Raw genomic sequence first — 24,677 nt, forward strand, 5'->3', positions numbered from 1 at the left:
GCTTGCCTATTGTCTTGTAGCCCATACCAGCCTTGTGCAGGTCTACAATTTAATCCCTGACACAGCTTACACAGCTCTCTGGTCTTGGCCATTGTGGAGAGGTTGGAGTCTGTTTGATTGAGTGTGTGGACGGGTGTCTTTTATACAGGTAACGAGTTCAAACAGGTGCAGTTAATACAGGTAATGAGTGAAGAACAGGAGGGCTTCTTAAAGAACAACTAACCGGTCTGTGAGAGACAGAATTATTACTGGTTGGTAGGTGATCAAATACTTGTCATGTCATGCAATAAAATGCTAATTAATTTTAAAAAAAATCATACAATGTGAATTTCAGGATTTTATTTTCAGATTACGTCTCTCACAGTTGAAGTGTACCTACGATAAAAATGACAGACCTCTACATGCTTTGTAAGTACGAAAACCTGCAGAATCAGCTGTGTATCAAATACTTGTTCTCCCCACGGTAGTAGCGTTCATGTGGTATCGGCAGTTTTTAAAAACATATTTTGTTTAACCGAATACTATTAGAATAACAACACACTATTCGGATAAAGTAAAATATGGTCCAATGGACATCCCTACTTTGGGAGGGTAGAAACTGTACAGATATAAGATTTTATAACATTATACAATAGTTGGTGAGTACTGTATTGTTTTTAACATTTTGTGAAGAAAAAGACTAATAATTTAATAATAATTTGTCTTAATGCTAAGGCTGTCAGTTGTTTAAACAATTAACCTTCTAAACAATTAACCTTACCAGGTTAGAATGTTTTCTAATGTTAATTAAATGTCTCTACTTGAATCGATTGTCCTATTGACCCAGGATTTTATATCTAAAGTCTTTGGTGACCACATATAACAAAGGGCAAGTTCTATGATTGGCTATTAGTGGATGAGGCCGCACATGTTGGAAACTGGTTCATCATTGCACTGCAGCAGTGCTTTGAGCTCAAATTGTGTTCACGCATACGTATATGTTGGCAGGTCTGCTATACACTCACCTAAAGGGTTATTAGGAACACCATACTAATACTGTGTTTGACCCCCTGTCGCCTTCAGAACTGCCTTAATTCTACGTGGCATTGATTCAACAAGGTTCTGAAAGCATTCTTTAGAAATGTTGGCCCATATTGATAGGATAGCATCTTGCAGTTGATGGAGATTTGTGGGATGCACATCCAGGGCACGAAGCTCCCGTTCCACCACATCCCAAAGATGCAATATTGGGTTGAGATCTGGTGACTGTGGGGGCCATTTCAGTACAGTGAACTCATTGTCATGTTCAAGAAACCAATTTGAAATGATTCGAGCTTTGTGACATGGTGCATTATCTTGCTGGAAGTAGCCATCAGAGGATGGGTACATGGTGGTCATAAAGGGATGGACATGGTCAGAAACAGAAACACAAGCATTTAAACGATGCCCAATTGGCACTAAGGGGCCTAAAGTGTGCCAAGAAAACATCCCCCACACATCACACCACCACCACCACCACCAGCCTGCACAGTGGTAACAAGGCATGATGGATCCATGTTCTCATTCTGTTTACACCAGAGTCATTCAGATGACTCTACCACCTGAATGTCTCAACAGAAATTTTGGTGAGCTCGTGCAAATTGTAGCCTCTTTTTCCTATTTGTAGTGGAGATGAGTGGTACCCGGTGGGGTCTTCTGCTGTTGTAGCCCATCTGCCTCAAGGATGTGCGTGTTGTAGCTTCACAAATGCTTTGCTGCATACCTCGGTTGTAACGAGTGGTTATTTCAGTCAAAGTTGATCTTCTATCAGCTTGAATCTGTCGGCCCATTCTCCTCTGACCTCTAGCATCAACAAGGCATTTTCGCCCACAGGACTGCTGCATAATGGATGTTTTTCCCTTTTCACACCATTCTTTGTAAACCCTAGAAATGGTTGTGTGTGAAAATCCCAGTAACTGAGCAGATTGTGAAATACTCAGACCGGCCTGTCTGGCATCAACAACCATGCCACGCTCAAAACTGCTTAAATCACCTTTCTTTCCCAATCTGACATTCAGTTTGGAGTTCAGGAAATTGTCTTGACCAGGACCACCCCCCTAAATGCATTGAAGCAACTGCCATGTGATTGGTTGATTAGATAATTGCATTAATGAGAAATTGAACAGGTGTTCCTAATAATCCTTTAGGTGAGTGTACTTACTAATACACTTCATTATTACACTGTGCTCATCATGCCCTGGCAAAACGTAAAAAAAATGTAAACTCAACTTACAACAAACATTGTGTTGCTAGAAGAAAAAAAAGTGTGCTATTTGCAAAGCTCTGCTTGAGGTTTGCTGACTCTAGACGGTTTTGAGGATGAGGATGATGATGGTGTGTGCTGCCAGTTGGTCCCACCTGTTGGGCACGTCGATGCTGATGATGCAGGTCTCTAACAGCTCTCCATACAGATCGGTGCAGGTGGCCAGGAGCCAGCGCTGGTCGTGGGATAGGCAGTAGCCCACAAACAGCACGTTGTACTTCTGAGAGGCCTCTCCAAACGTCTCCCCCAGCTCTGTCTGCTTGTCCTTAGTGGGTGCCAAAATAAAGGGAGGGGTATAGAGCCGCAAACAATCTGGTCTCTGTTGGGGGGAGAGAGAGGGTTTGAAGATTACGGGTCAGACAGTAGTTGGTTTATACTTTATAGGTAAGAGAATCGCTGTCAGGGCCTGCACAAGTCTTCTGGCAGCCCTAGGCAAGATTGGATTATCTGAAGATTGGGTAATCCAAAGAGGAAACTTTACAGTTTAAAATCCATAAGCTTTCCAAAATATTCCTTTGGGTTAATAATTGAATTCTTAAATGTTATGCTTGAGTGCTGCAGTTCTACTAATTTAACAATAGGGCAGAAAGAATGTGAAATGTCCACACATTTTGCTATGGGGGCATAGAAAAATGTATAACACTGTGAGGGACTTTTATTTTTGTCTCAGGCTTAAGAGAATTTCCTTTCTTTTAATATGATTTATGACATACTAAAATGACATGAATGAAAATAACAGACAAAGCCTCGGCGTGGGCCGCCCTATTGGTTAGGGCCCTGTGCACCTCCCCTGGTCAACATTGGTAATTCATTACTGTTAGTTTATACAACTGGTTAGATTAGCTACTAATCTGTATATTGTTTGCCGAAACTACTAATTAAATCTAACTGTCAGTGACAGACAAAGAGAAATGTCTGATGCACAATACAATTTTGAAATTGCACCACCCTACAACACAGTCAACAATGGGCCTGGCAGATGTTTGCCAATTTATTTTGTTTGTTTGGGGGCCCCATTAAAGGGACAGTTTGTCCTAGATCCATAATTGAAATAACACTAATCTTGAGTGGTTCTTGAAGGTCCATGGAGTCATTTTTCACGACAAGCCATTTCTCACCTCTGTCCCAGCCTGGAATTAGCATTATAAGCATCTTCTTAATTCATGTATTGAAACTGTGTGTCCGGAGCAACAAAAGCTACACTGCAAGGGGAAATAAACTCAAAAACAGTGAGAACTAAATTATGTAACTGGTTGCCCTAGCATTGGACTGCATACTGATTAAACAGCTGGCAAATTTGGTGATTTCAAATTGGTACTATGCAAACTATGTTCTGTAGCCACCACACACAGCCTCTGATATTTGGCAATAATGGAATCAGTAGCTAGCAAATGCCAAATGGCAGTTCCGGGTTGTTAACGGTTGTTCCCATAGATTACCTATGGTAACCATGTCAAAACCTGAAAAAAAAGCTGATTGATAACATTGCGAACTGATCTGTAAACATAGGAAGTATCAGTTCAGTTTAAAATTAGATTTATATAGCAACAATGAAAACAGGTTATTTGAGGTAAACAACACAACTAGTCTTAGTTAGAAGTGTTTTGGAGAGGGTTTCTGCTTGCAATGCAGCTTTTGTTGCTCGGGATGCACAGTTCCAATTCATGAATTTAGACTATGCTAATAATGCCAAATACTGGCTGGGACAGAGGTGAATAATGGCTTGTCCAAAAAATTACTTAATGTGGCTTCAGGAACAACTCAAGGTTAGTATTATTTTACCCAATAATGAATCTGAAACGAACTTAAGGCCCTGGTCACTTGGTTGGTAAGTAGATAGCGTTCCACTAATGTCCTTTAATCCCGCTAGCTGTGTCTAGTCCCCACTCCTGCCCACTGTGTACTGAAATGTGAAATGTGATACCTTGGACGGTCTAGGGCTGGATCCTATTAGAGGCCTCAGAAACCTAACCAAGCAGATAATGGGGAAAACTGGAGAAAAGGAACAGCGTTACAAGTTCCCCTGGTCTTTTTCCAGGACTAAGGGGGTTAGTGTAACATTTTCCATCTCAGTGATGCCCCCCACTACACTCCCAACCTCCTCCCTCTTTGGGAAGTTTGAATACTACAATATAAAACATCCGTACCATTTCCTGTGAAAATGCACACAGAAGATTCGGAAATGGGACATTTGCAGGAAATGCATGCTTTAGGACGTCACTGCATTTACCGCTTGTGGCCGTAGGGAAAACAATTGGAAAAACAAACTGTCTTGATGCTAGCAGGATGGATGTCTTTGATTCGGATCTAAATAACGTTAGCTTGCTATTGAACTTGCCATGAAACAAATATATATTAACGTGAGGATTCAAGTTCGGATTCCTTGTCTTCCAGAAGATCTGTTTATAAAGCAGTCCTACAAAAACTTCCTAATTATCTTTCCTAAAACATTTATTGGAGAATTAACTTCTATCACACTCTCAAGAGTGGCTACTTTGAGATACCCTGGGCTCAGTCTAGGTTCAACGTCCGTGCCCCACACACTGGAATGTTCTAGGATCACCTTAGTTTGAAGGACTGTGTGTCCATTATTGTTAAATATGTTTTATATTTAAATACATGTTTTATGCTTGTTATACATGTTTTAAAAAATATATTTTATTTGTATTTGAGGTTTTATTGTTTATTATTGTAATACAGGGCATCACTCTAAATTAGATCATGGTCTCAGTTGGTTTTCCCTGTGTAAACAAAATAAATACAAACAAAATGTATGCATTCAACACTAAGTCATCAGACCCTCCTCTTGACCCTCTCAGGGCTAGGCATCACAAGCTCTGCACACTCTTGGAATACATTCTGTCTGGCAAGCAGCTTCTACCACGTGACATAGCAAGGATTTAAAATGTACATTTTAGTCATGTAGCAGACACTCTTATCCAGAGCTTCTGCCCCACAGTCTCTTCCTCCGGGGAAAGGCCAGTCCACCCCAAGACATCGCTAGGTGTTCTCCACCCAGAGAGCTGAAAACCTTGGTGTGATCCTAGAAAACACCCTTACATTCTCCTCTAACATCATTGCAGCAACTCGCTCCTACAAATGAATGCTCTGCAGCATTTATAGAGTGCAACTTCCTCTATACCGCAACAGTGCAACTTCCTCAGACTGCAAGCAGAGCAGGTACAATTCCGGGCACTGATTTCACATCTGGTCTACTGCAACTATCTTTAGGGCTTATTGCTTGTGCCACCAAACATCTGCAATTAACCTGCTGGGATAACAACAAACAGACACGTATTATGATAAGCTCCATCCTTTTGTGTACCTCCGGGCTCTTCAGTGCGGTGTCGATGGCCAGTCCAGGCCCGAAGCCAGTCAGTGACTTGACATTGGTGGATCCAGGGAGGGGCCGTCTGCACTGGGAAAACACTGAGAAGGCCAGGGACTTGAGATGTTGAGCATAGATATGGCGCTCCTCGCTCCTGACTGGCTGGAGCAGGTACTGGCACGGGATTATCTGAGAGGGGAGAGGTGGATACCAACATGTCAACATACTCTCAAGGACAACACAATGCCCTGCTCACCTCCCATGTACCAATTGGTGTGTTTGGGGAATATAGGACTAATGTGAGTGAAAAGGGTATATTCTAAAGCCGCACACACACGGTGTGGACGTTACCTGTACAGAGACAGAGTTGCGGATGTGTGGAGGGAGGAACTGGAGCATCTCCAGGTAGCAGCGCAGCAGACCAAGGGTCCAGACATTAGACCCTGCCTCAGGCTCCTCATAGGTGAAAGGGTCCACCATGTACACTATGATGGCTGGGGGGTATGTGAGGGCATGAGACTCTCCGTCCGTCGGCACACCCACCTTCTCTCTCTCCATGGTGCTGGGCAGGGAGACGAGAGGCATTGGGATAAGTAAGGGGGTGGGGGGGTTCCCTCAGTGCATTGTATATTTGTCTGACAGCAAATAGGACACTGATGTTACTCAAGAACACTCCTTGTAACTGTCGTTGTAAATGCAGTAAAGGAGAGATGTGTCGAACAGTTTCCGTATCCATCAGCATCAGTTCTCCTAGCAGCCGGAGATAGCTTGTCGGTACAACCACTGATTGACTGAGCATTGACTGATTACAATAAGTCTCTGCATATTATTATGATTAATGTACTTGTGGAAATACAATCACCTCAGCCCTATATGGGCTTTATATCTGAAAACACAACGTGATCTTAACTTCATTTGATGAGGTAGCCAGAGCCTCCCTCCTGACTGACTGCTGCTGTGGCAGACCGCTGAGCGGTTGGGGAGGCTTTTGTCAGTCGTGTATCTGGACACGGCTTTCAGACTGCAAGTGTACATTTGATAAAACCTGACGCTACTGAGGTGTTGTTCCAAGGGCAGCCTTGAGTGTGAATGCACATACAATCATTGTAACATCTTTATCCTATCTGAATGCACATCAGATTTATTTTGGATTTAAAGTAAGGCCCTGGGGTACAGCTACCTCTCTAGGGGTTCGGTGGGTATCTGGGCCTGGCTGTCCGATTCCCCTCCGGGGAGACCTGTGTTCTGGGCTCCAGCCTGCTGGCCCAACTGCCCTCCTTGGGAAGCACCACCCTGGCCCTGGTTCTGCACACCCATGGCCCCAAAGGGTGGAAAGGAGCCGGGCTTGGTGGACTGCATCCCACTGCTAGTCTGGCTCCCCGATGACGCCGTGTTGTTGGCACTGTTGGCTAAACCCGTGTTGTTGCTAGGTGCGCTGCTGCAGCTGTTATTAGGGAGGGACGGGCCTCCCGGGGCGGCTGAGATTTGGGGTCCAGCCGAGGTGGCGGATGACGAGCCGGTGGACTGGGCTGATGAAGACTGGCTCGAGGCAGGAGGGGCCATGGGCTGTGTGAGGAGGGAGCTGTCCAAAGGCTGCGCTGCGAGGTATGGAGCTAAGGGGACACAGGGAAGCAGGGGGCACAGGTTCAGCAGAAACCTCAATTATAAGCTCTACGAGTGACCTCGCACTTAGGCTGTAAAAAAATATATCTACGTTTGGACACCCAAGATACTTTTTCGAAAACAAACGTTTGATCCAAATAGAAACCAAGTGGGAGGGTACCAACAGGCCCGGCACTGATTGATCCCCATCAGCGGCATCACTGGAACCTACCGAGGTCGTGGCGGCAGACTTGTGCGTAGAGCTTAAGTTTGGCGAAAGCGTCACTGTTGCCGCTGGCAGCCTTGAGGAACCAGTCGCTGACAGGCTGCTCCGAAAGTTTCTTGGCGGCGGCTCCACCCACTCTCACGATGCCATCCGGGTGGCATTTAGAGATGGGCCGGTGTTGGCCAAGACGACACGACTGCAGGGCACATTTACATTTTAGTCATTTAGCAACAAGCTCTTATCCAGTCCCACTAAGAGGAGCAATTAGGGTTGTCTTGCTCACAACCATTTCTTGATTCTGCTGACCAACACCCTGTCATGGTAAATGGACTGTTAAGGTTCTCCAGACTTACTTCGTAGACAGCGGTGAGGTCCCTAAAAAAGCTCTTGGCCCCCTGGAGCAGGGCTTCATTGTCGGGACAGACCACCAGATAGCCCACGTCCCTGTGAGAGCCAAACGGGTCCAGCAGCAGCTTCTCCCAGTACGGCAGGCCGAAGGGCGAGAGCACCACAAAGTCATACTCATAGCCCACCAGGAAGGTCGGGATGGGCAGGGGCTCTGGGGACTCATCTGTGCCTGATGGACAGTAGGGTGGGGCAGGAAAAAGGATACAGAGAGGGAAGGTGGTTAGTAAGGTCTTAAAGAAGCCAGCACTGCCACCAGTCACCTCTGAGAGAAGGCTGGAGAGCCTCAAGTCAACATGTCATAGCAGCTCCCCCAACGATCTGACACGTGGACCACAAAGGGAAGAGTGAGAAGACTTCTGGACAGCTTGCAAACGGGCAGCGCCGCATCTCCACGCAGGAGGCTTCAGAACCCCTGGTTGCTTACCGTAGGAGCCCCGTCCAGCCATCTTGTGGAACTGCTGCCAGGTGAGGGGCCCCTGAACGCCCCAGGAGCGCACGGTTCTCTTCTTCTGGATGGCATCCTGGAGTACAGGCTGGAGGGACAGCAGCACCCGCAACACATCCTGAGAGCACAGAGTACTGACGTCCACCGCTGAGGAAAGAAGGGAAGTTAGACAGCACAAATAGGGACACTAGAAATAACAATAAATTGGCAGGAAACATGACAGGTTTATATTCAATAGTTAGGCTTGCCAACTAAACTCTACAGGGCCAAATGGAAAGAATAATGTATTATTAGAAACACATTTCAATGTAGGGTTAGAACAACCACATATAGGGCCCTATGAATTCCGCGATGCGGAAAATGGATAGAATCACAGAATTAGGTAATACAATTTAATCACCTGTTAAAACGCAGAATATTGCAGAATTTTCCATAATTGGCTGAAATTGATTTCAGCCAAAAGTAGGCCTAATTATTGTAGTCTGCTAAATGATTTAATAACTGTAAAAGTACAGATGAGTAGGCCTAGAGAAATAACACAGTTTTCGATTGGGGCGTTTGGAAATGGAGGGGGTCATGGCTATCACTTTGAGAAGTGTTGACAAGGCCATCTGAGACGGCCAAGTAGTCCAAAAAAATAAATATAATTTGACTAAATTCTGAGCCGAGCCAAACCCAAAGGTGTATTAGGAGTTAGGCGATAAGCTGGTTTGCAAATTCTGTCAATGTACAATTGTGCGGACCTGTAAAAATACGTGATGACCACTAAGTATAAAGCCCATGTGAAGAAAAAGGAAATGCACCATGTTAGTCACAGTGTGCCTCTTCAAATGACTGTTACTAGTGCAGGCGCATCAGCAGATTCAGGACGAGAATTGATTCAGGACTTTGTGGCTGTGTTTGTCGATTCTGACATCCCCTTAGGAAAGCTAAGAAAGCTACGGACGTTTTTTGTAAAGCAATGCATACAGGGAGAAGCGTAGCCCGAAAATGAGAGCACTCACCCTAACCCTAACTCACCTACCCTGTGTGTTCGAAACAACATATAAACAGCCTATTCATATACCATTGCAACAGCCCACATTTACATTCAGCAATGTGAATTACTATCCCTGTATCTACATTGTGTTAATACTTGAAATGTAAATATCTTGCCTAGATAAAAAAATTTAAAATGTTATGTTGCATTATTACAAATGTAATGTTAATAAAGTTTTATAAAAGTTTTATTCATTGCCATTATTAGACACTCCTTCTGATGATAAAATTAGCACAAATTATAAATCACAGAATTCCAAAAATATTTAACGGGAAAAAAACTGAATTTGGGGGAAAAAAATCAAACAGATTTCATAGGGCCCTAAACACAAACAGCCTTTTCTTACCATTATGTTTGGACCAGTGGTGTAGACAAGTGTTCTTGACCAGAGCCTCGTCCACCTTGCCTCCTGACATGTTGTCCATGAACTGGCGGCCGTGCTCCAGGGCCATGTAGCAGTCGCTGTGGTAGTCCCTCTCCTCCACCCTCACGCAGGCTGGGACCGGACAAGCCCCCGCCCCCCGCGCTGCCAGGCTGTCGGGCTCCACCCCCGCCATGGGCGAGAAGGGATTAGTGCACTGGTCCTGGAGCAGTAAAATCAGCTCATCGGGAACCCGCTCCCCCCTCCCCTGTCCTCCTTCCCCCGTCCTCTCCAGGGAGTGTTGCCGCAGCACCTCGAACCGCTTCTCCGCCTCCCGGCTGACGTCCGAGCCGCGTCCGATGATGTCCAGCTCGTCCTCCAGGAAGAGGCCGGAGCCGTTGCCGTAGCGGCGGTTGACCACGGCGCTGAAACCGCAGGTGCAGGGATACTGGGCCTCCCCCGTGGGGTCACTCAGGTACACCCCCACGTCGGCGCCCTTGATGTTCATGTTACACACGCAGATGCAGCAGCTGTCGAAGTTGCAGTCCTTGAAGAGGTTCATGACGGACTCCGACAGGATGAGGGTGACGTACAGGCTGTGCGCCTCGGGGACGGAGGGCACCGTGGCGGGTTCCACCGAATTGAGTGGCCGGCAGGTGGAAGGGGTGGAGGCGGGGGAGTAGAGGTCCGAGTTCTCGTACTTGAGCGATCCCTGGACGCTGGCGGGTCCTCGGGGCGTGCGTGGGGTGCGGGGCGTGCGTGGGGTGGGGGCTGAGAAGCGCGGGGTGGCTGGGGAGGGTAGGATGCCCATGCCCCCGTTGCTGGGAGGGGCACTGGTGGACAGGAAGGGCGTATGGGTCTGGGGGGTGTAGCTCTGGCTGTAGTCCTGGTCCATGGCACTGCCCACACTGGGGACGTTACTGAGGGAGAGAGGAGAGGAGTCACTCACACAAACACAGCCTAGAGCTCCAGTCAGAACAGCGAAGCACAGCTCAGTATACTGTAACAGAAACCAACAATACATTTCAGTACCAACTGAAGCTCCATTACAAGGTAGAGATAAACAACAACAGTCAGAAGCGGGAACCATAAACAAAGAATTGGAGACGACTGGCTGCCTGGCTGCGTCTGCCAGTGACACCGCGGAAGGTGTTGCCACTTCAAACAACCCCTCCGAGAGGGAAAATTATTCTATTTTTGGGGACAGGCGAGGGAAGAGCAGATGTAAGCATAGCCTGTCCTTACACACACTACATAGTGGGAAGCCTTGGTGGAGAACTATATGGGCTCATCTAGATGGGGAACGAGGCCCACTGCAGAGTAGAAGGGCAGATGCGGGGCAGACTCAATGACGTTGGCATTACCATCACTGCAGAGATGAGCAAGATGCATGGCTTTACTTGTTGTTGCTGAATCATGTTCCTCTTAGGAAACACCTACTCTGTGAAGTGGGAGTGTAACAATCTCACTGCACATCATCTTTTACAACAGTTTCTATACAACTGTAGCAAAACTTGACTTCAGGAAATTATGTAAAAAACGGAAATGTGTTAAACTGTAGTCACAGCATCAATGCATGTGTACAGGTTCGCTTCACCTGGTATAAATCTGGTAGACAGAGCATCAAAATGGAAGTGATGAGTGCAGTTTAGCAATCTTAGTGACCTTTAAATACTCAACGTCCTGACATGCTTGTTAAGGGCTTCCCCATGACTCATTAAAAACCTGGCTCTTATGGCCGTGCTTACTACTCCGCATGCACCCTGCTGGGAACAGAGGCCCTCTTTACGTCCCACTTAGAAGAATGTCCCGTCAGAAGACAGACAGCCTTTTCAAGAACTTCTCTGCTTCACAGAGTCAGGAAAATATCCTTTGTTGACCTGACTGGACACCACACAAAATCTGTCAGGGAAGATCAGAGTCAGTTTCTAGAACCTGGCATCCCTCAGCATTATGAATGGAGATTTATGGGTAAAAAAGCTCAGAATAGATGCAACAGTGGAGCTACAGGAAATGTCAACGTCTGGCAGCTATTACCTGTATTTCAGTTTTTGGGGTCTGTAGAAAATGGTTGTACTTATTTTCATGACATAAACAGTGAAGTGATTTTTGCGTGGAGCTGCGTCAAAGTGATGGCGTACTGACAAAGGGCCAGCTCCAGCAAGCGGGCCTCGGAAAACCCTCCCATACGCCACACTCCTCTCTTCTGCGTCAGTAATTCATAAAGAAATGAACAGTCTCTTCAGGGGTCGAGGGATACATGCTGTGTGTGTGTGTGCACATGCAAGGCAACTAGTGTGTCTGGAACCTGTGAGTCTAAATGACTGCGGTTTCAGTGACCCTCAGCTCAGATAAGCGTTACAAATTGTCAAGAATCCTAGGAGCTGCTGGGAAAATGTCCATTGGTTCCACGGGCCTCAGAGGGTCCAGACAGACAGACCACGCGTCGGTTGCAATGGCTAACAGAAAGGCAGTATCCCTCATCGTAATAGAGATGAAATCAGTACACTGGAAATACACACGCTGCATGCCAACCCAATGGCAGGAGAGGAGGAGGGGTTTCAGGACGGAGGACCTGAAGGCATCATGCTCACCTGTCTTTGTTGAGGTAAGCCATGGCTGGCACGTGAGGGTGGTTGAGGATCTCCAGTTTGCCCACGGTGGTCCAGCCGGGCCTGTAGAGGCACTCCTCGGGCAGCTTAACGGGGGGAAGACACTGGCTGGGCAGGGTTTTGAGTGGGGCAAACATGGAGCAGCCCACGAAGGCCTGGCACAGCTCCGGCTTGTAGACAAATGAGAAGTCCTGATGGGGAGGGACAGGAAGGGAGGGGGACATAGCGTTGAGGCTGTTACAGTGGTAGGACATGGACTGACACAAACACATACTTACACTCAGCCACTTCAAGGAATCAGGGTTAACTGTCATGCTCAAAAACAGAACTATAGATTCGGTCACACGGTCTAGCCCCCCCCCCCATTCCATTTTTATTTGACATTTAAATCAAACTCTCCCCCCACCAACCTTGATTTCCTGTGGTTTGGGGCTGCAGAAGCTCTCTTCCACCTCCATCTTGAAGTGTCCGCCAAGGGTCCCGTCCAGGCTGGTCATGCCATGTCCAGACTCCATGCCGCCGTACTCCTTGCTGCCCGTGTTCATGGGGGAGTAGCCCATGATGTGCTGCTCTAGGCTGGGGGGAGTGGGGAACATCTGGTGCAGGTCCGCGGAGCCTGGAGGGGACAGCCGGTGGAGGGGAAGACAAAGAGAGGGGGAGGAACAGGAGAGGTTGATAGAGAGAGAGAGACGCAGTTAGAGACCGGGGGTGAGTCCATGTCCCCACAGAGTGGATCTCATGCCCCCCCTCCCCCACCCCAAGGCTCAACAGGTAACAGCAACAGTTTGACTGTCTAACTGCCGGCCATCAAGCACCTTGTTAGTAGCAGTAGGCTGGTCACAGAGGCAGATAATGAGACCGCTGCTCCTGCTCTGTGGCTCAGAGCTGTCTGTTAGGAGATGAGCAGGGGACACGGAGACTGCCAGCCACCTCTGTGGGGAGCGCTTGCCACAAGGGGGCGAAATGCAGTGAATAACATTTCTGGGGACGGACGCCTGAGGCATCGGAGTGCAGACCAAGGATCAGTCGTGCAATCCTTGGGATTATGTATAGGTGTTTAAGTGAATAGTACTCTTAAATTTACACGGGACTGGGGATGTTACAGTAGAGCTTTCCCTTGAGAACTGAGCTAGGAGCTGTAGGAGCAGGACAGCGTTGATCTAGGAGCAGTGAAAAGCAGACTTACTGATGCAGGAGACTGGGTCCAGAGTTGCTGGCTTTGGTTCCTTGTTGCCAAAGATATCATCGGCTCCATTCAGGGCTCGCCTGGAACCAGGCTGTTAAATGTAGACGTACACGGCAAAACAATTGATTTATCCTCAACGAGACTAACTTGTATAGTTTCAGTTACATAACATGAATCAATACGACCTTTAAGCTAATTATTCATTTCAGCAAGACAAAACACCAACGCCCCCTGCGGCAGACGGGTGGGGAACCCTGACATCGGGCTTTCATTCAGAGATGGCATTGCTCTCCTCGGTATGTTGCTGTAGTGTAGGAGTTAGACTTTTTTAACCCAGCGACCCAGTCACCAGAGTCTCTGGGGAACTCTTCTGTTCTCTGGAGGCTAGAGAAAAGAGCTCATCTGAAGCCTTTTGGAATCTAAGCCACTCTTAAAGTGTCAGGTGCTGTAGGATGACACCAAGTCACTGACGTACAGCATGTATGCAACGTTCTGGCTTGTGGGCACATACACTCTTGCCAGGCGGCGGTCTGTTTAACGGGAAGTAAATCATTGTTCAATGCAAGCGGGCAGTCCGTAATGCTGGCAGGACACACTGGCCGCAAGATCTTCCCTGTTACATGCAAGCGCTTACAGCTGCAGGCTGTACTGACCGTGAGTTCGTCCTCGTCTGAGTTGAAAAGGTTGTCCAGGTCGTTGATGGACACGGCCAAGTCGGTCTCGTGGATCAAGCTGGTGGAGGCGGTGCGTGCGTGTGCGGCTGCCCGCGCTGCTTCTGGAGGAGCACACAGCAATACAATGCAGACAATAACCCCATAAACCATCAGTAACTCGGCCCATCTTTAACACTTCACAAATGCCTCATTGTCGGGGGCTGTCAAAATGTCAAATGAAGGCCCGTTCTTGAGAGTGAACTCAATAGCTAGCGCTCAGTGTGAGAATCCACTAACGCCATTCACTTTTGATATGAGAATTTCTATGAGACTTTTGTGTTGGGTACAGAGCAGTGTGATGGCGGACTGTCTAAACAGCATTTCCCCTGCTGATGAGAGGAGCCCGAACCAAATGGGCGTGGTAACGACCGTAAGGTTTCACAATCCACTGCTGTCTTTCAGGTAACGACAGCGCCGTCCCTTTCACCTAACAGAGCTAGACTGGAGATGGACAGCATCCTTACCATCTGATTGGCCTGTTAATCCATCATCCCCCTGAGAGGACCAGATAGAAATAGATGAGAGAGAATGATGTAGAGAAAGACAAAGAGAGAAATAAAAAAAGACAGAGTTTAATATTGTGCAGAAAACAAATGCAGAAATCAAAACAAATAGGATTTAGCTGATCACACCAATCAAAAGATATTGATAAACACAAAAGGCAATAGCAGAACAAGTACTTAAAAAAAAAATCTATACAATAAACAGACTTTAAGCAACATTAATTTTCTTTAGATATAATTTCCGGGCATTTATGCATCAATAACAGAGACAGTGGGTAAACATTATTTTAGCTGAAAGAGCTCTGGGCTGCATTTTAATCCATGCTGCAGCAGTAAATGTACCTAGAGTACAGGGCCTACACTACCGGACCACCACAGGACTACTGCCAGGCCACCACCGGACCACCGCCGGGCCACAAGACCACTACCGGGCCACCACTGTAACATCACTGGACCAACAGTGTAACATCACCGGACCACTGGGCCACCACTGTAACAACATCAGGCCACCACTAACATCACTAACACCAACGGACCATCACTGGACCACCACTGGACCACCACCGGGCAACCACTGTAACACCACCGGAAAACACCACTGTAACACCACTGTAACAACACTGGACCACCACTGTAACAACACTGGACCACCACTGTAACACCACTGGACCACCACTGTAACACCACTGGACCACCACTGTAACAACACTGGACCACCACTGTAACAACACTGGACCACCACTGTAACAACACTGGACCACCACTGTAACACCAACAGACCATCACTGTAACACCAACGGACCACCCCAGGTCACTGAGGAAATCTCATGAAAGCAGTGTTTTCCCAGTGTCCTTGGAGAAAAGGTTTATTATTGGAAGCCTTCAAAAAAAAAAAATAGAGACGTAAGGGAGGAACAAACGTCTCTGTGCTGACTGTACTAATGAGGTTTCCAGACAGGTTTCCTGGTGAACTGACGGCACCAGTGTACGAGAGAAATACCACAGACGTCTGGGCGGAGGCTGTGGAGAGGGAGAGCACCAACGCCACCACACCACGTCAATAACTCCCAGACATGGCGCTGTGGGCTCTTATGATGTGTACATGGCAGGCCGGCAGAAATATGCACACACCCACACAAAGACATACATAAGAGGGGTTGGGACTGACGGAATGGTAAGTTCCAGTAGCCATTGATTTCATTATGCTCCAGGGCCTTCGGCTCTCTCTCTCACTCTGGCTCTCTCTCTCACTCTGGCTCTCTCTCTCACAAAGGCCTTTAATCTGTTTCCTTTGAAGGCCTGCTGCATGCCAGCAAAAACAAAACAAGCCACAAACCTAAAAGCTAAAATCCAATAATTAGACGAGCTAGGTCCTTATCAATAACTGGTCCTTAGCTGAAACACTAGAGCTGTGAACGCACGTGTCATGTTGAGGGCTCATTCCAGCCTTGTGACACAGCCCTTATTATTCCAAGGTTGTCTACATGAAACAGCCCTCTATATCTCTCCCACTTCTCCTTCTCTGACCATTTCATCCAGGGGGCCAGGCACTTATTCAAAAGGTCCTGGCTTTCAAATGCTACCATTTCACTCTGCGATGCCAACGAATGCTGATGGTGCTTTATTGTACAGCCGAGGACTGGGGCCTACAGCACTAAACACCAAGACTTTAGAGGTTCGTAAAGACCAGCCAGTCAGTGTGGGGTTCTTATTGTGCCCCACAGCGCACTAAAACCCTCCGACCTTTCCTGCTTTATATTTTGTGACTGCGGGCACTGGCCCCCAGCTAAGTGGGTTTACTGTATTATTACATCCATGGGTTTGCAGTGGTAAAACTAGAGCTGTATTACATCGACAGGGTTTGTATTGATAGAACTAGAGCTGCACTACATAGACAGGGTTTGTAATGATAGAACTAGAGCTGTACTACATAGACAGGGTTTGTAATGATCGAACAAGAGCTATATTACATAGACTGGGTTTGTAATGGTAAAAGTAGAGCTGTACTACATAGACAGGGTTTATAGTCGTTCAACTGCAGCACTGCTCCGCAGCTGTTTTTTTTGTTTTTTTTTAAGGGGAGCTACTCTCCGTCAGGCAGACAAACAGGGAGACAAACAGGCAGTCTCACAGGCAGAGACTAGTAGCCCGGGAGGCTGACTGCCAAGCAGCTCACGCCCACACACTCCCTCCATGCACCCCCCCTTCTCTTCTCTACTGCTGGGGCATTTCAACAACTAACAGGTGGTCCAGGTTTGAAAACATACAGAGCCAATATTTAGACAACAGCATGAGCCCAAAGGGCAGGGGGGCGGGAGGGAGCGAGAGAAAAGTAGATAGAAAACATAATACTAAACTAAATGAGAGGGAGGAAATTAAAGGAGGAATCAAACTATTTTGGCAGCGCTCTGCTGAGAAAACAATGGGAGCTGGCTTCCTGAGCAGTAGATTTGGGACCGACACATTTACAGTGCTGGATCGCTGACAGCTTGGCTGTAGTTCAACTTGTGTTCTATCTAGAGCGTACAGCAACTCTAGTAGCCAACTGTTATTTATCCTGAGCAATTCCAAACCTAAGAATGAAAAATGTCCAGTTAGGACATTTTCTGGAGTGTATTTGGGAGGTCTGGAGAACAGAGCATGCAGTATAATGTCTCAGGTATTTCTTTCAAAGTTTCCATTACAATTGTTGCACTACTACTAAAGAATGGTCTTTCAGCGATGAACTGCACACAGCCTAATCTGGTTGGCCACAAATCAAACGTTTCCAAGTGAATGGAAAGGTGTTGCCCCGCTGCTTGTTCCAATGTATCCCATACCTTGTGTTTCTTCCCAGGCTGGCGCTCGCAGCCCGTCCTGTCCTTCTTGTCGGAGAAAGAGAACTTGACGTCACCGTCCTCAAAGGCGTAGGGGTCCTCCTCAGGCTCGTGGTCGTCGTCGGTGATGGCGGCTGACAAGTACTGATTCTTTCGCTGGACGTACATCTGGACGCGCTCCTCTGACACCTTCAAAGGCCTTTTACATGTTGCCATCAACCTGGGGACCGGAACAGAGGGGTGTAGAATCATTAGGACAGAGGGGTGTAGAATCATTAGGACAGAGGGGTGTAGAATCATTAGGACAGAGGGGTGTAGAATCATTAGGACAGGGGGGTGTAGAATCATTAGGACGGAGGGGTGTAGAATCATTAGGACGGGGGGGTGTTGAATCATTAGGACAGGGGGGTGTTGAATCATTAGGACAGGGGGGTGTTGAATCATTAGGACAGGGGGGTGTTGAATCATTAGGACAGAGGGGTGTAGAATCATTAGGACAGAGGGGTGTTGAATCATTAGGACAGGGGGGTGTAGAATCATTAGGACAGAGGGGTGTTGAATCATTAGGACAGAGGGGTGTTCAATCATTAGGACAGAGGGGTGTTCAATCATTAGGACAGAGGGGTGTTCAATCATTAGGACAGAGGGGTGTTCAATCATTAGGACAGAGGGGTGTTCAATCATTAGGACAGAGGGGTGTTCAATCATTAGGACAGGGGGGTGTTCAATCATTAGGACAGGGGGGTGTTCAATCATTAGGACAGGGGGGTGTTCAATCATTAGGACAGTGTCTTTACAACTGACTGGACAGTCATTAGGCCAGACAAGGACAGTCATTAGGCCAGACAAGGACAGTCCTTAGGACAGACAAGGACAGTCCTTAGGACAGACAAGGACAGTCATTAGGACAGACAAGGACAGTCATTAGGACAGACAAGGACAGTCATTAGGACAGACAGGACAGGACTGAGTGGGATACAGTTTATATCAGATGTTGCATGGCTGTGCAGCTAATGTGCCAATAGCACGCCAAGTATAACTTCCAATGTACCTTATTTATGTAATCTATGAATGTTTTCCATTGAATATGGATTCATGTTCTAATTGTTCTTCAGGTTTTACTAAAGTGAGCCTGACAACGCTGAACCTCCCTCTCTCCTTCTCTCCTGTTATGTGAGGTGACAGTGTGCAGTGGTCCAGGCCAAGGATTAGCTGCCATTTAGAGCCGCTTTCCAGGCGCCAGGATTACACCCTCCCACCAGAATAGATCTGCCCAAATCACTGTCCAGCCGTCTTCCCTGGAATTGTACAACACCTCCCGTAACTTCTTAAGAGCGGCACAGCTCCGCCTGAACGGTCGGCCTGCCTGCCCGTCTCTCTCATCCCTCTCTCGCCACTCCCTCTTTCAGCCAAGCGACACCAATGACGTCGAGGCTTTGAGGACGACCCCCTCCTTAATGTGTTTGAGTGGGAGTGGGAGGAAGTTGAGAGTCTGGTAATAGAAGGGGTGTGGAAACGTGAATCCCTCTCTCTAACCCTTTCCCTCTGTCCCTCCAGCTCTGGGGCTGTGTGCACATCAGCCAAGTATGATTTGAAAAGGGCACATGACGGGAGATTAACATGCCGTGCGCTTTTCACTGCCACCACAGAACATGCTGAGGCAGGAGGAGAGGAGGAGCCCGGTTCTGCATCACTGCTCTTTCAAAACACTTTCTATTCTTGAATACCGGAGGTCCTGAAAACGGGGCCCATCTGTGTGTCCCAGAGGGGATGATGGGAAGTGTACGGGGAGTGGGTTGGAGGGTCGGATGCATAACCAGTGAGTCAGTAAATAGCTGGGGGCCTCTGGCACCTTCTAAAGCCTATAGTAGTTGTTAAAGAGTGACGACAAAGGGGAGGATGAGCACGACTGAATGACAACATGAATAAACAAGAAGAGCCACTCACTCCGTGACAGACACCACTTCCTGTCCTCCCGAGGCCTCATCCCTCTCCCTCAGCTTATCCCCGGGAAGCAAAAGTGTGGGCATCTCGACCTCTTTCCTCCTGGGCAGGTTGAAGAACCTCCATGGTGCCGGGGAACTGTCCTCCTCCAGGCTGATGGCGGAGCCCACATACACCGTGGGCTCCAGGGGCTCGGGAGGGTAGGCTGAGTGGGGGTTGTGGAAGTGCTGGGTCAGGGCGTCCAGGCCCCGGGGGTCCCCCTCGCCACCCTTCTGACCTGGCGGGCAAGGCTCCGAGGGGGGCTGGTAGAAGTGTTGGCTGTGCGGGGTGGAGGGGTTCTTGATGGAGCCGTCGCCGGTCTCCTCTCCCCGGTCTCGTTCACAGGGGTGGGGGCTGAGAGGAGGAGGCTGCGGGGAGCCCATCGTCTCCGAGGAGCCCGCGGTGTGCAGCTGGGTGGGCTTGGTGACGCCGTCGGCATGGCGGAGGCCCTGAAACTGCCCCCCCTCCTGCTGGGCCCTCATGGCTAGCCGCTGGCCAGCCGCCGCCGCCGCCTCGGTCTCCATGGTTACATGGTCACAGGTAGGGCTGCGGTGGTGAAAGGGCGTCTGTGGCCTCTTGGTCTGCTTGTCGGCCTTCTCGGGCTTGTCGCCCCCCGTCTTGTGCTTGGTGGGGGGCTGGCTGTGGGCTGGCTGACCCGCTGACTGCAGCTGGCCGGCCATGCCACCACCGCGCTGCTTCACGGCTTTATGCCTAACGGGACACAAAAAAGGAAAAAGACGCATGTCAATCAATCAAATATATTTATAAAGCCCTTTTTACATTGGCAGTTGTCACAAAGTGCGTTTACAAAACACCCAGCCCGAAATCCCAAGGAGCAAGCAAAAACAGTGTTGAAGCACAGCAGGTAGGAAAAACTCCCTAAAAGGGGCAGATATTTAGGAAGAAACCTAGAGAGGAACCAGGTTCAGGGGGGTGGACCAATCCTCTTCTGGCTGTGCCGGGTGAACGCATGTTATTTATATGCACATATAAAAACAATAGAAATATGAATAAACAAGTAATAGGGATAACTCATGGGTGCATTACTTTAGAACAGTGTTAATTAAATAAACCTGAATACGTGAGAGCAGAGAAGCTATTGACAATAACGAATCTAATGTAATAAACTCCTCAAGCCAAGCTGATCCAGCCCACAACCAAAACCATGCATGTGTTCTGGCTCAAGCACAGTAGCTTGACACCCCCCAGGGCTGTGTTCACTGGGAAGGAAGAGATGGAAACGCAGAGCACGCCCCATGCCCAACGTGACCCAGGTGGAAAGGAGCACCATTTCGGTTGGGGTTTGAAAGTCCTGAACCCGGGATCCTTCCGGCCCGTTAGGCTGTCATGTCAGACACCCGGCCTGGCCTCTCAGTGGTCAGCGCGTTTGTGGCGCTCCTCTTCCCTCCGGGGTATGCCAGAACCGCCTGTTGACAGTCCGACAGCCCTGGGCCGGGCCAGGAGAGACAGCCGCCACGTTAGCACCTGCGCCGTTCAGCTCTCACGTTTCACAGTAACGAGACAGGCTAGCGGCTGTGCGGGAGGAGAAGGGTCACGTCGAACGGAGGGGACAGGGAGTTGTAATCTGGCCGTTAGGTCTGTCGGCACGGTAACCACAAGCTGCTCGTGGTCATGGAGGAGGACCCATATTGAAGGGTAGCTCTCCTTCTATAAAGGAGGTAGGGTTTCCTTCCCACTACTTGGAATAATTAGACTGAAACTCAGCAGCTTATCCATCGGGCCGGAAAAAACTGTCAGCGCACAGACCTGGACACCCTTTCCAACATGCTGTACGGTACTCTAATCTGGTTGCTTTTGGTTCAACGTGCCATGTGTCAATTTGTCACATTCAAATGGCTACTTAAGAAAATGGCTGGAATCTCGATTTTGCATTTAGGTGGAAAAACTCCAGAGGAGAGTTTTTTTTTTTTGCTTCTCCCATTGACTTGTAGAAGTTAAACACCATTCTGGTCTGTGGATTCTGCTTCATAGCCGCCCCCTTCACAGTGGCGCCTCAGACAGACCACCTGATCTTGAAACCTGATGTTTCAACTGGCCATTTCCACTCTCCGTGATTTAGCCCATCTTGGTTGAATTTTTCGTGACTAACCAATGAACAGCTCCAGCCAGACCTCCCTGAACAGGCTGCCTGCCTCCCTTCACAGTGGGGAGCAACAGGCTCCCCGGTCTACAGTAGAAGTGCTCTATGAGCAGAAACAAACTCCCATAGAAAGCAAAAAGGTGCTGAGTGCCAAGCACTTACATCTGCGTGAGATGCAGTGTGACCTGATTCTGCTTGTGTGTGTGTGTGTGTTTCTACACACGCCTATGCCAGGTGACAGCAGTGGGACATGCTGACTTCAGCCTCTACCCTAAAGAAAACACACACAGACGCACACTGCTGCCAAATTGTCTGTGTGTGTGCGTGTCTAAAAAACAACAGAAACAGCCAGGCCACAGTCAAGCACTCAGCCACACATTAAGCCACTCTAGTCGCAGTAGCTCATTTGTCAACATTAGGCTTTACAGACACGGGGGCCCCTTTTAGAGCAGCCGTCTCCTCTACAAAGGTCTACAGGTCACTGGCCATTGGGTCGGTCTGTGCCCTTAATGGCCACTATTCCCCACCAATGCACTCCTTTGGACCAGGACTTACAGCTCCAGGAAACAGAGTACCGTTTAGGCCACACCCCAGCTCTACTGAACTACCATACACCCGGGAAGGGAACACACCGTCTGAGCCGCCATAGCAACACACAAACCACCACAGGAACCCTGACGGAGTTGTCAGAGAAACGCACAAACGGAGATGAATGCAGTACGGACGGCGGTGAAAAAAAACGTGTCACGTTTTAGACTGAAGCGCCCAACGTTGTTTTACTGAGTGAACTTCACTTTAACACACCCAATCATTCCTTACCAGCACTACCTAGACCAGAGGGGAAACAAAGAAAAACCATTTCTACATGATTTACCTGGAGCAGTTGCAGTGGGATCTCTGTGTTGACTCTACAAAGTCCCAGGCTCCTACTTTCTCCATCAACTCCTCGTCAAGGGAACCGTTGGCTGTCGCTGAGAATTTACGCCTGGACAACACACAGCCATTCAGGAAACACATGAAACATTTATTTATTCTTTTTCTTAACTATTACAGGCTACCTTCTCTGAAGCACAACATGGGTAGACATTAAAGCGTTATGTATGTAATGTCGGTGGCGTGAACACGGTATTTGACACACATATTTGTCACCATTGTGCGTCTCCATTGTGGCAGATACTGACTACCCTCCAGGCGACATGTGTTGTGCAGATCAGTAGAAATCTTACTTGTTTTACGGCTTTAGTGAGTGTGATCTACAACCATTTTATACATGTGGGGACCAGATGTCCACACAAAGACAGTAAAACATGAACAAAAAATTGGCAGGCCTCCACTATAGGAAATGCAATTTCGGCGTAGGGGGGAAAAACCATGCAATTGGACATAATGTTCTAACTAGGGCTACTTTTAGGTTTAGGCATTTATGGTAAAGCTTTAGGTCTAAGGTCAGGTTAGGCGTATTGAGTTTATGGTTGCGGTAACAGTTAGGTTTAGGGTTAAGATATAGGGAACATGGATTTCCGGGTTTAGGTCTGAGGACCACAGATGGACAGAAAGCCAAACGGTGTGGGTGGCAGACATACTTGTTCTGTGCTCTGTTGATATTGCACTCCTGCCAGACTCTCTCCACCACTTGGCTGGCTAGCCGGAGTGGGACCTTGCCCCCATGGTTACTAGTGCTGTCCGCACAGAAGTCGTCCACTGCTGGTGACATCTTCACCCACTTCTGAGCTGACTGGGAGTCTACTGCGGGAGGATGGAGAGGCGAGGGGGTGAGGTTAGAAACTGGATGACTACATTACTGACCGATGTCTTCTCTTCACCAACTCACAACGGTATACACCTGGATCGGAGTCTATAATACACAGACTGAGATAGGTGACATCTTCGTTGTACCTGTGTGGGTCTCCTCGGGTGAAGTAGGAGGTGTGAGGGTGACAGAGGAGATGGCAGGCTCTCGTTGGGAGGCAGGCACTTGGTAGCCACCCGAGTAGACGGCAGTACAGTGGGAGGACCCCTGAGGAGCCGTGGCAGGGATGTCAGACTGGGGCACCAGCACAAGGCATGCTGGGTATACCATCCTTACACCACCTAGACGGACAGACAAAGGGGCAAACAAAGAGACAGAAAGACAGTTAGCCATATATGAATCCTGCGATAACTGAACCAAAACCATTTCTTCACTGTGACATGCAGCAGACTTTTAGGGTAGAGTATCTCACCGACAAGGACCTCCACAGCGGCCAGTGAGTCATCCTCCCAGTCAATGTCCTCCATTTTGTCTTCAGATGGCGAGCAGTCTTTGTCATTAGAAGGGGGACTAATTGGATAGAACTGGTTCCATTCCTCAATAAGCTTCTGGGTTGGAGGGTCGGACACCTTGAATGACTGACCCGTCAGAGTCCCATTGAGACCAAACGGGCTGAGGATGACTGGAGGGGGAAAGACATTCAATCTCAGTACAGAAGCTTTAACTTTATGCCGCATTTCCACTAGTGCTCTACCCCGGTACCAGGGCTACACTGGGGGGGGACGGGGGGGTGGGGTGGGGGGACGTCCACTATCAGCGAGATTTGGTTTTCCGGATACAAAAAAATAAAAGGCAATGTTTTTCGGCCATAAAAATAAACAATAACGCCATGCTCAGTTTGGATAGAATACGGCATTTGGACTTCAGTAATTAAATGTATTTATTCCTCAAACTCGTGCGACCGGCTCCTTCACCACCTACACTCGTGAGACTGCAACTGTAAGCCAGTGTATTAATTATTTAGTTTAAGCAGTTTGTCAAAACTATCTACCTTTAACACAAGGATTCAAGGGGATTCTGAGGTAATTTGTGTTGTTATGGGTTCTGTAGGCTACATCTCTGTCTCTTTCTATTGAGTCAAAGGCATCGTACCATCTTCTATTGAGTCAAAGGCATCGTACCATCATCTATAGAGTCAAAGGCATCGTACCATCTTCTATTGAGTCAAAGGCATCGTACCATCTTCTATTGAGTCAAAGGCATCGTACCATCTTCGGTCATTCCAACTCTTTCCGATGTGAGTCTTCACATCCCTGTACTGTT

General features: G+C 48.1%; 1 protein-coding gene across 3 annotated transcripts in view; it reads right to left on the minus strand.

Moving 5' to 3' along the window:
* The window catches only part of med13a (mediator complex subunit 13a), a 94,437-nt gene that overhangs the window by 15,428 nt on the left and 54,332 nt on the right, over window positions 1-24,677 (minus strand). The window contains exons 5-23 of one of the 3 annotated variants that reach the window (XR_004575935.1): window positions 23,827-24,036; window positions 23,501-23,695; window positions 23,188-23,350; window positions 22,479-22,589; window positions 19,468-20,214; window positions 17,524-17,740; window positions 14,666-14,696; window positions 14,142-14,263; window positions 13,489-13,579; window positions 12,713-12,918; window positions 12,285-12,493; window positions 9,676-10,610; window positions 8,270-8,437; window positions 7,791-8,014; window positions 7,444-7,633; window positions 6,790-7,222; window positions 5,961-6,171; window positions 5,607-5,798; window positions 2,252-2,600 (exon numbers count right to left, since the gene is read on the minus strand). Coding sequence is in view for 2 of the 3 variants with exons in the window: in XM_010870717.5 (XP_010869019.2) it covers window positions 2,377-2,600; window positions 5,607-5,798; window positions 5,961-6,171; window positions 6,790-7,222; window positions 7,444-7,633; window positions 7,791-8,014; window positions 8,270-8,437; window positions 9,676-10,610; window positions 12,285-12,493; window positions 12,713-12,918; window positions 13,489-13,579; window positions 14,142-14,263; window positions 14,666-14,696; window positions 17,524-17,740; window positions 19,468-20,214; window positions 22,479-22,589; window positions 23,188-23,350; window positions 23,501-23,695; window positions 23,827-24,036 (4,879 nt within the window). In the remaining variant the exon portion in view is untranslated. The remainder of the gene's footprint in view (window positions 1-2,251; window positions 2,601-5,606; window positions 5,799-5,960; window positions 6,172-6,789; window positions 7,223-7,443; window positions 7,634-7,790; window positions 8,015-8,269; window positions 8,438-9,675; window positions 10,611-12,284; window positions 12,494-12,712; window positions 12,919-13,488; window positions 13,580-14,141; window positions 14,264-14,665; window positions 14,697-17,523; window positions 17,741-19,467; window positions 20,215-22,478; window positions 22,590-23,187; window positions 23,351-23,500; window positions 23,696-23,826; window positions 24,037-24,677) is intronic. The other 2 variants (XM_013134462.3, XM_010870717.5) reach the window with 2 other exon arrangements.

Source organism: Esox lucius, chromosome 7 (genome assembly GCF_011004845.1).
Source record: "Esox lucius isolate fEsoLuc1 chromosome 7, fEsoLuc1.pri, whole genome shotgun sequence".
In the NCBI taxonomy this organism is placed as follows: domain Eukaryota; kingdom Metazoa; phylum Chordata; class Actinopteri; order Esociformes; family Esocidae; genus Esox; species Esox lucius.